Source organism: Sinocyclocheilus rhinocerous, unplaced genomic scaffold, assembly GCF_001515625.1.
Source record: "Sinocyclocheilus rhinocerous isolate Xijiao unplaced genomic scaffold, SAMN03320098_v1.1 scaffold108, whole genome shotgun sequence".
Taxonomy (NCBI): domain Eukaryota; kingdom Metazoa; phylum Chordata; class Actinopteri; order Cypriniformes; family Cyprinidae; genus Sinocyclocheilus; species Sinocyclocheilus rhinocerous.
The window spans coordinates 46158-60052 of record NW_015635033.1 but is presented as its reverse complement, the minus strand read 5'-3'; the positions used below and the strand labels follow the sequence as shown (position 1 = coordinate 60052).

Genomic DNA, 13895 nt, shown 5'->3' with positions numbered 1-13895 from the left:
GTTCACTGCTTCTCTGTGTTCACTACTTCACTGGGTTCACTGTGTTCACTGTGCTTCACTGTCTTCACTGTGCTTCACTGTGTCACTGCTTCACTGCTTCACTGTGTTCACTGTGCTTTACTGTGCTTCACTGTGTTCACTGTGTTCACTGCTTCACTGTGTTCACTACTTCACTGTGTTCTTTTTACAGTTAACTATAACTGTTGTAGCGAATCAGCTCATTCATGGGGACTGTATCTATTTGATAAATGAAGTTAACCAACTAACATTATACATACCCTTTTGGTTTCTGTACCCAATATTTAAAAAATGTACAAATGCAATAAAAATATCGGTATCGGCAAGTACCAAAAATAAAAGTATCGGTATCGGGCGAGTACTGGAAAAAGTGGTATCGGTGCATCCCTAAAAATAACTAAAAAACTTTAAAATAACCTTTTGTAAAAAAATATAATTAAAATAAACTTAATAGTAAAAAACTTAAAATTAATAAATAAAACTTAAAATAAAAAACAAATATCCATCCATTTATCCATCCATCAATTTTCTGGTGCTTATCCGGGACCAGTTTGTGATGCCAGCAAATAATTTTTACTAAATTAAAGGTAAATAATATTACCTAAAAAATTATATTTTCATAATCAAAATAAACTTAAACTGAAAATAAATAAATAAATTGTTTTATTAAAAAACAAATAAAACAAAAATCTGTTTTTTAAAATGGAACATTTCATGCAACCTTTAAACAAATTATGAACAATGCAATTATGAAATATTACTACAGTTATTCTGACTTGATTAAAATCAGTCAAGATTTGACAGCAGAAAAACACATGAAGCTCCAGCTGAAGCTGGACGTTTGTACAATTATAAACACAGTTTGATCATTTATAGAAATTCACGCGTCTAATATGATCCTTTAGGCTTTCTAGGGTTAAAGAGTTTCTTCTTGAGTGTAAATGAGGGTTAAATGAGCTTCAGTGGCTCTGGACAAACACACGGCTCTCAAGTCGACATCTGCTTTCCGTCGAGAGCCGCACTGATGTGACAGAAGCTACTCATTAACTGTTTCAACACTTCACACACATCATGCTGAACGAGTTACGCACACGGACACACTCAGAGGAAGTGATGCGTTTCACTTCCTGTGAACACAAACCAGCGCTGACATACTCGACACATGATGAGTGTTTGAAATGGGGTGGATAATAATGTCAGGATGCTGCAGGAGTGATTTATTCTGCACATTTGAGCCACGCAACTAAAACCATAAAAACATTTTTGTTACTTGACATAAAATAAATGTTAACCAAAGTAATTTTTAAAAAATATTTTATTTTAGTTTTTTAATGTTTTTTAAAAAATACTTCACCTTAAACATGAAAAAAAAAGATATAGAATTTTTTACTTTGGCAACTAACTGGAATAAAATAAGTTTAATTTTATTAAAGTTAATACCGTTAAAAAATTTTTTTTATTTATTTATGTTAATGTTTATTTTATGTCAAATAACATGTTTTTTGTAAAAGTTTTTTGTACTTCAGCTTAACTTAAACGGAAATTAGAAATATTGCTTTGGGCATGTAACTGAAATAAAATAAGTTTCAGTTTTTTACATTTTATTTTATTCAAGTTAATGTTTATTTTATGTTAAGTAACATACATGTTTATGTTTTTAGTTTAGGCTTTTTTTAGTACTCAACTTTTTTTTTTTACTACATTACTTCAAAAAATTATTAGAAAATTAGAAAATGTTATGTTATTTAGTTGCCATGTCAAAATTTCTAATGTTCCTTTAGTTTAAAGTTCTAAAAGAAAAAGTAAAACTGAAATAAAATAAATAAAAGCTATAGAGACATATTAAAAAATAATAAAAATGACACAACAAAATTACTAAAATTGTAACTAAAACTATAACGTCAAATATATAAACAACAAATTTAAATGATTAATATTACTAACATTTTAACTAAGATTAAAATGGAAAATATTAAAATAACTAATTTAAATGATTGATGAAAATGATTAAATTATGATTTTTAAAAATTATATAAATTATGAACTAATTGAAAGCTTGTAGATTTAAATTCTGTGAACCATCACCATTGCACACTTGAGCACATATCCTGCTTTCTGGATGGATTTACTGATCAATGTTAGCATTTACACCGCAGAAAATTCACACAGGCATAAATGGACAGTACTGATTAGTTTGCACTGTTGCCGTGTTGTATTTTCAGCTTGTAACCTTTGTGATTTCCTGTCGTCAGGTTCAGCGTTCATGATGGTGAACACCTCGGGACGGTCCTCCGGTCAGAGAGCTCAGCTCTACCTGCCGCAGTTCAAAGAGAACGACACCCACTGCGTCATATTCCAGTATTACGCCGCCAGTCGAGAGGGATCGAGTCCCAGCCAGCTGCTCATCTACGTCAAGGAGAACAACAGTCCTCTGGGCTTCGCTGTGTGGAACTCGTCCGGACCGGCCTTCCAGAAGTGGCAGCAGGTGGAGCTGGCCATCAGCACCTTCTGGCCCAATTTCTACCAGGTGAGAATGTGTTCATTCAACAGCTAATTCTGTCATCAAACGCTGCGGCCCGTCTCATTCATTAATTCCGTTTCCTGTTGCTCTTGACACAAAGTGGCTCGTGTTTGACGACTCGACACCTGCAGGTCCATGCGCCGCCACCGCCTTAATTAAAAGAGGAAGTTCAATTATTTTTCGATGAAACGCTCCCCCATCGGCCTCACAAATGAGTTTGGTTTGTACCGACCTGCAGGAAGTTCCTCGAAACCTCGATGTATGGCATTCAGCTGCTGATGTGTTTGGTGTGTCGTGATGGGACATATCATGAAAATCTGACTTTTCCAGGTTGTAAGTGCTATAATCAGGTCCCCCATTTTCAAAATGATATAATAAATGATCTGTGGAGTATTTTGAGCTGAAACTTCACAGACACATTCTGGGGACACCTGAGACTTATATTACATATTGTAAAAACGGGCATAATATGTCTCCTTTAAAAAATGTATTAATAAATATTAATAGTAATAATAATAGAGTGATTTCTTTCAGTTCATTTATTAGTTAATTTATATAAAATATACAAAACATATAATTTATGTTTCTATAATTTAATTAATTTATATATTTTTATTTTTATTGGATCAGTGAAGTATGCAATCAAAAATTGCAATTTTTTAAATTTAAACTCACTTATTTAACATGAATATTGGGGATTGTGGGAGTGTTTGGGAGACTTGTGCTTTAAAATAGTGCTGAAACTATATACTTCATGAGTGATTCAATGTGAGTCATATAGACAGTTATTTGGTTTGTTCCTGAGTGAATCATTGTTTTGTTCTAATTGGTTCAGTGAATGATTCAATGACTTATATCATAGACAGTAACTTGGTTTGCTTCTGAATGAATCACTGTTGTGTTCTGATTGGTTCAGAGAATGATTCAGTGACTCACACATATAGACACTCACTTGGTTTCTTCCTGAATGAATCACTGTTTTGTTCTAATGGGTTCAGTGAATGATTCAGTGACTCATATCGTAGACAGTAACTTGGTTTGAACCTGAATGAATCGCTGTTTTGATCTAATCTGTTCAATGAATGATTCATTGACTCATTCATAAAGACTGACACTTGTTTTGTTCATGATCGATTCATTGAATGATTCAATCACTCATCGCAGAAATAGTAATTTAACTCTTTCCCTGCCAAACACAGAATTTTCCGGGTTTACGCGTTCTCGCTGTTATACGCTCTGAGGCGCTATTACGCGTCTCCTGAATGAGTCTAGAATGTGCCGATCAAAAACACAGGCGAGGAAGACGCAGAAACGAGCGATCTCCTATGTATGCATATGCATATGAAAAACAATGCGATCATCAACAATAAACAGCATATAAATGAAAACTGCCTAATGTTACCGAGTGAAATGTCGATCCCGGAAGTGGCAAAGGACTGTGAAGCTTTGGGGGTGTTGATGGAAGCGATCTACTGCATCTATGCTTTGATCATCGAACTAAATATGATCTAGATGTAGTTTTTGATAAAAATGCTATTTTCTCAGCTTTTTGCTCAAAATTTTGCTTTTTTTAAAAATAAAACTTACCTACATTCAAGTGTTGATAAAAAAAGAATGCTTGAAGCTTGAATAAAACAGATTTTTTATTTAAAAGTAGAGGCTCTGTTCTTTATTTCGATGTATTGCATGTTCAGATATTCATACAACAAAATATTCTGGGGGCCATGAAATTTTAGTGAAAAACATAAAAAATGCTGGCGGTGGCTGGCAACTTTTTTCAAAAACGCTGGGGGTGAAAGAATGACAAATTATAAGTATTATTAGTGTTCTTTTTATTTCTTCTTCTTATTATTATTATCCATTAACATCCATTTATTTATTTATTTTCTTATTTAAGTAAGTAGTTTCTGCGTCACTATTTTAATTTCAAAGCAAATAGCATTTATTTTCCAAACCGGTTTTCTTCTGCTCTGTGCTTCTTCAATACTCAATACAGAATTCAAACTGAGACTGAGATTTTTGATCGCACACTTCACTCTCTTGTCAAATCAGAGCACAGCATTGTTGAGATCTCTTCTGAAACTCAAGAGCAGACACATGTAAGCCTCCTGAGGTCTTTTTCTCAGGAGAAACAGCTGAGAAGCAGTAGAGACTCTGTGTTGAGTCTGATGTGTGATTTCTCTTCCGTTGGGAACACACTTCATCTTGAGTTAGTATTTTATCCCGTCGTGTGTTCATGAGCATCAGCGTCCTCACGCTCATCAAACGTGTGAGAGACTGCTGGACGACCGACAACAAAAGCATCCAGAAGTCCTCAGAGAAATAAGCAGCATCTGCCGAGAGACATGAATCGCGTCTCCATCCTGCAGCGGCGCGCACGTAATTGCTGAGAAATGCGAATGTGACTTTTTAATACAAGCAGAGATTAACAATGCAATCTTCAATTCTTCAGTGCTGTGACTAATTAGCAATGCTAGGCTAATTGCAGGCTTGTGTAATTGCACTGTATCTTAAGAGTTTGTCAAGATGAAACCACCTGGTACATGGAAAATACTCGGCTCTCTTATTTTGTAATTACAGGGTTTGTGTTTTTATCTCCTGTTGCGCTTTTCTTCTAGTGCACAACGACTAATTGCATCGCGCTCGCTTCTGTTTTAATTGACAGTATAGTTTGAGTACGTGAATTGTGTCGGTCCCGTCCTGTCGTGACATTTCACGCTGGATATTTTTAATGCACAGGTGAGATGGAGGATGCACACGTGACCTCTGCTTTGTTCCTGCGGCGCTGAAGACCGCGAGAAACTGTGTGTTTAATTCTGATTGACAAACAGATGCGGCTTGAGTCTTTTGAAAAACGGCTCACAAATAAACACCAGAACAAAAGAGATCAGACTCAAACGCTGAAGATAAATGCTATTCGTTTTCTAAATGGCGTTTATGTAGTTGCAGTTATTAACATCGTCTGTCATTTGATGCACTGATGGGCATTACAGGAGGTCATATGCGTCCAAAACCCAATGAAACAAACTAAATTTTTACATGAGATTAATTATGTAATTAGAGAAGAATTGAGATCAGGTTGTTCTTGTCTGTTTTATTCAGAAAGTTGGCAGAAAGTTTTCATTTTAGCTACAGTATTCAACAAATCAAAATAAATGAAGCATATTAAAAATATGTGACCCTGGAGCACAAAAGCAGTGTTAAGTCGCTGGGGTATATTTGTAGCAATAGCCAACAATACATTGTATGGGTCAAAATTATTGATTTTTCTTTTATGCCAGAAATCATTAGGATATTAAGTACAGATCATGTTTCATGAAAATATTTTGTAAATTTCCTACATTAAAACTTAATTTTTGATTAGTAGTATGCATTGCTAAGAACTTCATTTGGACAACTTTAAAGATGATTTTCTCAATATTTAGATTTTTTTTGCACCCTCAGATTCCAGATTTTCAAATAGTTGTATCTCGGCCAAATATTGTCCTATCCTAACAAACCATACATCAATGGAAAGATTATTTATTTTTTATTTATTGTGAAAAATTGACCCTTATGACTGCTTTTGTGGTCCAGGGTCACATATAGTATCTTCAATCACAGATATTCCTGTACGGACTGAAGCTATTGTTGTATTTGTTTACATCATACTTCATTTTATTAATGAGATTATAAATTGATCCAGTAAAAACAGGCTCCAATTTAAAAACAGACCGTGCATTTGGTCTTAAAGTGACAGCAACCTAATAAACCTGCTTAATGAAAAAAAACAAAAAAACAATACCAATAGGGTCCTCACACCATCGGTGCTCGGGCCCTAAATATCAGTGTATATTTAATTCAATTGGTTTTACATTTGATTATTTAATTTCTATTTTTACCTGAACCTACCTGAAAACTTAAAGCACTCTTCATTTGTATATTTGTCTAATTGTTTGTGTGTATATATATATATATATATATATATATGGGACTGACTTTGACTGACTTTATGTCCTGCTCACAGTGGCGTTTAACATGGAATGTCACGACTCGCCCTCGCATGAGTCCGTCATAAAATTACAATTAGAGGCCTTGATGCTGGCAAGCGTCTGCTAAACGACAGCAGAATGAAAATCAATTTGATTGGCCTAATAATGTGATTTGTGTGCCACTAATGATTCACTTCATTTGCTCTTTTGTTCAGGCCGCATCGACAGTGTCTCATTCAGGTTCTCCTGAGAGACGTTTACTGCTGAATGATATTAAAGATCAGTGAACTCCAAGAGTGACTGACTCGAAACATACCAGAAAATACCACAACATTACTATGGGTATTATCTTGTGGTAATTGCATGGTGTTCTTTGAAGTACCATGTGAATATTATATGAACATGGTAATGAGTATCTTGGTATATGAAAGTATAGAATACCAGTATTGCTGTGATTTTGGCATGGTAACATGCTAATATTGTGTTTTTAAGATTATACTTTTAGACAATTATTTAGAAGTATTTTGCAAATATAATGTAAATTTATGCAAATACTATGGTACATGATTATGATAATAATAAAAGTACCATGGTATTTTATTCTGACGTTTTCCTGTCGTCACCAATTTTCATTTTAATTTTAGTTAAAGTTTTACGAGTTTTATTGTGCTTTTGTCTTTTTTATATATTTATACTTAGCTTTAATTTATTATTATTTCAATTTTAATTGTAGTATTTTTAGTTACTCCAACTTATTTAAATTAAACATTTCTAATTTTTATGTACATTTTTCATTTCAGCTTTATTTCAATTAACAGTTTTTAATAGTTTTAGTTTCGGTTAACAATAAAGACACTGAAATAAAGTATGTAAGTGCTGCTGAAGTGGAGAAAAAACTCTTTAAAGAAATAAGTTGGAAATGAAAGCTACAGGCACAAATAGATAAAACATTCAAAATACACTTTTTGTATTACACTTACTTATTACAAAATACACTTAAAATAAACAAGTGTTTATTTTATTGCAATTTCTTTCCACTAATCTGAAACACCACATTATGAAAAGACAAATAGCCCAAAATCTGACCAGTGCATAAAATAAACTTTTGCCTGTAGTGTCTTGCCTTAAGAGACGTCATTCTTAAATCAAGAAAAACATAAACCTGTTTTCCCTTTTAATTTGTCTATTAATTAGATAAAACCAGGTTCAAATTCTTGTTTGATTTTGTTGCCATATTAGAGTTTTTCCAGATGGGATTTTGGATTTCTCTTTTTATCACTCCGTAAATCAGAAATACTGTCAACAGCCAGAAAAACTAAATTTTCACCATGTTTTTGGGAATAAAGCGTTATATAATTCAGTGTGAATGATATATGAACAAACCCCTCAGTAAAAACCTTCAGAATATAGAGAGGAATAAAACTGTAAGTTTTGGTGTTTGTAAGTGCTGCTGAAGTGGAGATAAAATCTCACAGCTTTTAAAAAATATGCATTTTCGCCATGTTTTTGGAAATAAAATGTTGTATAAATCAGTGTAAATGATATATGAGCAAATCCCTCAGTAAAAACCTTCAGTAAAAACCTTCAGAATATAGACAGGAATAAAACTGTAAGTTTTGGTGTTTGTAAGAGCTGCTGAAGTGGAGATAAAATCTCACAGCTTTTAAAAAATATGCATTTTCACCATGTTTTTGGAAATAAAGTGCTGTATAAATCAGTGTGAATGATATATGAACAAACCCCTCAGTAAAAACCTTCAGGATATAGAGAGGAATAAAACTGTAAAGTTTGGTGTATGTAAGAGCTGCTGAAGTGGAGGTTAAAACTTAAATATTGTATTGGAATTGAAAATCTACAGGCAAATAGATAAAGTGCAATAAAATTAACACTTAAATTGTGTTTTTTCCACTAGTCTGACAGAAGACATGATATGGAAACAAAACAGACCTGAAAAATGACCAGAGCATGAAAACACACTGGTTTTGCCTGAAGTGTCTGGCCTTAAACTCTGTTGTGAATCTCTGATAATGCTGATGAAGTGTTGTGTTTGATGCTTTCTCTCAGTGTCTCTCTGTGTCTCTGGTTTCAGCTGGTGTTTGAGGTGGTGGCGTCCGGTGAACAGGGTCTGCTGGCCGTCAGAGGAATCTCGCGTCAGGGTCATCAGTGCAGTAAGTGTCATGAGGCGTGAACACGCGTGTCACAGGGCTTCACTATCTGCTGCCGCCGCACAGAACCGACCGCAGACGCGCTTCCTTTAAAAACAGATTAAAGAACAGAGTCACCAAACACTGCATTCCCACAATCCCCTCTACTCTTGTGTGTTCCTGTGTGAGCTCGGATGATTACAAACACTCATCACCCGCCAAAATATGTTCTAGCCACTTACACAAAGCTGAAAGTGTGTGTGTGTTGATTTGTTTGAGTGTGAGTCACTTTGACCGTTTGGTAGTCACTCATTTTTATTTCGGTACTTTCTTCCATTTCAGCTGATGCCACTTAGGCTGTGTGGGTTAGTTAATGTTAACTAATGCTGCTGTAGGTGATTCATCCTGTCTAACATTTTGAAGGGACGGTTCATCCATCATTTACTCTCCTTCATGTTGTTCTAAACCTCTGTGACTTTCTTCTGTTAATGTTTTTCATACAATTACAAGAAACTAAAGCTTTAAAAAAGACACTAAAACCCATCAAAGTATCATGACAGTCACCCATATGACTTGTGCTCTGTATTTCGAAGCTTCTGAAGTCATATGACGCTTTGTGTTAGAAAAATGTATTTTAATATGATTTGTTAATTAATATTAATATATTACTTATTAATTAATATTAATATATGTATTATATGTATATGACCTTGTATTTTTATTTTTTCATTTTTTCGTTGTTTTTTTTTTTATACGTACTTTTGTCATTTTTATGAATAATTATTATATAATAAATTTCATTTTTATAGCATATTATTGCATATTATATTATATAAAAAATATATATTTTTTTATCCTTTACGTTATAATAAAGCACTTCACTTGAGAACAAGCAAATAACTAATATAACGAGATAAAAATAAAACCCACTTTAGAATGATAATAAAAGACAAAAATTAATGTACATATTTATTTAATGTAAATAATATTTAATGTGAATGCATAACAAAATATGGCAGTTATAACCAAATAATAATAAAAGATAGCATAGTACATAGAAAAAAACTTCTAGTTAAAAGCCAAAGTAAAAGCTACTTAGGAATGTTTTTTTAAATAAAATATATTGAATATATACAGTATCTATTGATAATGTGTCCCATAGGTTTGAGGCTTGATTGACAAAAAATGTGATATTTTTTACTTTATTTAACTTAAATTTTTAAATTTATTTTTCAGTATATTTCCATTTTAGTTTATTAATTTCAGTTTTTAATTTGAGTTATTTTAGTACTTAAACTTATTCTATGTGTTTTTCACTGGTTCCTTAAATGCAGAAGCTCCACTGGTGATTATGTAAGGATCAGTTTTCATAAACAGCAGTTGATCATGACAGATATGAAGTCATACAGCATCACGATCTTGTAATTAATAATCGTCTCTGAATGTCCTGTATAACGTGGTTCATCAGCTGATAAATGAAAGCACGTTTGGTTTTGAATGATGTTTCTCTGAGCGTCTGACCTTCACTCTTTCACCTGCTCATCCATCTCTCCTCGTCTGTTATTCATCACTCTTAGAGTCGTTCCCTCCGTCTCTCTTCCCTCGTTCGTTCTCAAACTCCTGTTTCCATGTGAAATCACATTATTTCCAGTTAAATGCATGCAGATCATGAATCCTCTAGTATCAGATCGGTTGAGTTCAGATCTTCAGATGAAGGTCACGACTAATTAAAATCACATTAACTTTCATTAACTCACCTTCACTAGTTATTCTGATTTCTTCCTCTGTTACTTGAATTAGTTTTTTCTCTGTTATGAATCTGATAGACGGTTTCTCATTCAGGCTGATGTGTGTGTGTGTGGCGTTTCTATGACCTTTCCTCACGCTTCTTTCTCAAACTCCTGCTTATACATGAAATCACATTATTTCCAATTAAATGCATCGCATGTGTTTGTGTGTTTATGTGCTCAGCAGTACTTTAGTATTATTTATATAATATTATACTTTTTAGTAAATATTTTCATGTTAGTTTAATTACTAGCATTTTAGGTTTAATTTTAATAAAAAAAAGGTTTTATTTATTTAACTTTATTTTAAAATTGATTTAGTTTTAGTTCAGTTTTACTTTAGTCTTTACAACTTTACAGATCTTCTTTATGCACCAAGAGCTTGTAACACTCCAAAGAGAAAGGAACAATTGAAATCGCATCATATGACCCCTTTAATATTATTTCTTAAGTTATATTTTCAATTGTCATTTTATTTTCATTTTATTAATTTTTTTAATTTAAGGTTTTATTTCATTTTATTTTTAAATTTGGTTTTAGTTCAGTTTTAGTATTTATTTTATTTCCAGTTAGCTTCAAAATTATTTTATTTTATTACAGTTTTAACACAGCAGTTCCGTCCATATTATATCTTGCTTTTTAATTGGCTTTTTAATTTTACATATAATATTTATATTTTATTTGATTTCAGCTTTGTCAGTTTAGTTAATGATAGTAATAATCCTTTTGGTCAGTGAACAAACATCTCTCTGACTGACAGGATCTATATTTCCTCTTCACAAACAAAAGCAGCAGAACATCTGATTGAACACACACACACACACACACACTCTCTCTCTCTCACACACACACACTGTTAGTTTAATTACTAGCATTTTAGGTTTAATTTTAATAAAAAAAAGGTTTTATTTATTTAACTTTATTTTAAAATTGATTTAGTTTTAGTTCAGTTTTAGTATTTATTTATTTCCACTTGGTGATCCAGTTAAAGGCATCGCATGCATTTGTGTGTGTGTATGTGCTCACTAGTGTTATTTTATTATTATTTATGTCATATTAAAGTTTTTATTATAATTTTTAATTAGCTTTTATTTTTATAGTTTCAGTTATTTTAATTTTAGTTTAATTTTTAGTAATTGTAATATTTTAGGTTTAATTTTAATTCAAAAAAATCTATTTTTAAAATTTTTTTAGGTTTAATTTATTTAATAATTTATTTATATATTACTTATTTATTTATTTTTTAGTTTTAGTTCAGTTTTCGTATCTATAATAAATCAATAAACACAAAAAAACAAAAAAGCTGCTCAGGCAACATTTCTAATTTCCTTCTAAGATATCTATTTTATTTCATCTCCCCTTCCGCTGGTTCTCTCTCAGTTTTTCTGGGTTCTGGGGCTGATGGCCGGTTTCTCATTCAGGCTGATGTGTTTCGTGCCTCTCTGACCTTTCCTCGCGCGTTTCTCTAAGTGCTGCGTCTGGAAAACGCTCCTCGCTGCCCTTGAACCGCAGCGGCTGATCCTGTAATATCTCACTCACTCACACTCTCACACACACACACACACACACACACACATATTTGCATTTGTGGTTTACGGGGACTCTTTAATGCTCTTTACTGCAATCGTTCACTCGGTTGCGCTTGTGTTCTATTCTCAGGGCATCAGAGGACGCGAGGCTCCTATGAAGGACACCAAACCCGTGAACTCCAGACGCTACACAGCCACCTTTGACATTGTCAACACCACCAAAGAAGACTCGGGCCGCTACCGCTGCATCGTGCGCTCTGAGAAAGGAGTCGGAGCGTCCAGTTACGGAGCTCTGGTGGTCAAACGTGAGTTTTCATTACCACTCAATAATTAATAGACGGTGATGGAGAACGCTCATAATTCTCTGGAGGTCGTGTAATATCCAGCTTACATTCAGTCGAATGTCTTTATGCACCATATATTTGGCACGCTGGTCTCCACAGACCATAATATCAACTAGTTCCTCAGTTCCACAGTGGAAATGAAGCGGCATGAATATAAAAGGACATATTCCTTCCAATTGTTAATTTTGTCTTTGCAAAGAAAATGAAAAAAAAAAACAATTACAAAAGAAAAGAAAGTTGCATAAGTTCAGAATGAGTCATTTTGTAGTTTAGTTTGCAGTCAAAGCTCTTTTTGAACTGTAGAGGATGTTTTATTAGGGAAATTAAGATAATTTACAATGTTTCTGTAACACTTTACAGTAAGGTTCCATTAGTTAATGTATTAACTAACATGAACAAACAGTGAACAGTACATTTATTACAATATTTGTTCATCTTTGTTAATGTTAGTTAATGAAAACACAGTTACTCATTGTTAGTTCATGTTAGTTCACAGTGCATTAACTAATATTAACAAGCACAACTTTTGATTTTAATAATGCATTAGTAAATGTTGAAATTAATATTAATAAATGCTGTAGAAGTGTTGTTCATTCTTAGTTCACGTTAAATAAAGTTGTTAGTGAACTTTATTGTAAAGTGTTACCAGTGTTTCTTACTGGCCATGAAACTGAATTTTCCAGTATTTTTATTACAAAAATATATATTTTCTTATGACAAATGAATTATTTAGCTGTTTTTTTCTTGTATGTTAGTGACAATTAACTTAATGAAGCTGGCGCCAAAGTCAACTTTTACATGCATTTGGTGCAGAATCTAAAAATATATAATATTTCTTCCAATTGTTAATATAGTTTAAAAAAAAACAAATAAGTTGCATTAGATTAAAATAAGTAATTTTGTAGTTTAGTTCAGTTTCTTTTTAGTCAGTAGAGGATGTTTTATGGGTGAATTATGAGAATTAACCAGTTTAACCAAATATTTTTTACATGCATTTGCTGTTTGGCAAAATCAGTTCTGTTGCAGAAGTTCAACATGCATAAAATTTCTTCTAATTGTTATATTTGTTTATGAATAAAAAAAAAAAGAAAAGTTACATAAGTTCAGAATGTCCTGTTTAGTTTCTGTAAAAGCTCTTACTGTAAAGAATGTTATGATGGGTGAATAAATAAAATCAAGCAGCCTAAAATATATTTTTTACTGTAAATGCAAAAGAAGAAGATCTTATTCGGCAGTCGCTTGTGTCGGCGTTTCACTAGTTTTGGATCAGAGCCGGTGTGTGTGTGATATATATGAGTTCTGTCATTAAAACGAGTGTTGGGCTGTAAATCTTGCTCAGATTTCCTCTCTGGCCTCTGTTTCGTGTCAGACTGCATCAGGCTTTATGTGTGCTTGCTAGCGGTGGTTCCTCTCTGCTCCTCTCGTTCATCACGCCTCTCTCTGCTTATTAGCCCAGATTGGCTCAGCAAATCGTATTATTTTACATTTTGCCCCTTTAGATTAATTATCGGCCTTTGGGGAGGTGTGAAACACGTTTGGTTGGAGACTCTCATTCGTGTGTGTGTGTGTGTGTGTGTGTGA

General features: G+C 33.1%; 1 protein-coding gene across 1 annotated transcript in view; it reads left to right on the top strand.

The window, feature by feature from the left end:
- LOC107746250 (receptor-type tyrosine-protein phosphatase mu-like) overlaps positions 1-13895 on the top strand; it is a 92774-nt gene that overhangs the window by 39681 nt on the left and 39198 nt on the right. The window contains exons 3-5 of the mRNA XM_016560382.1: positions 2271-2545; positions 8600-8694; positions 12094-12275. Of these exons, the coding sequence (XP_016415868.1) occupies positions 2271-2545; positions 8600-8694; positions 12094-12275 (552 nt within the window). The remainder of the gene's footprint in view (positions 1-2270; positions 2546-8599; positions 8695-12093; positions 12276-13895) is intronic.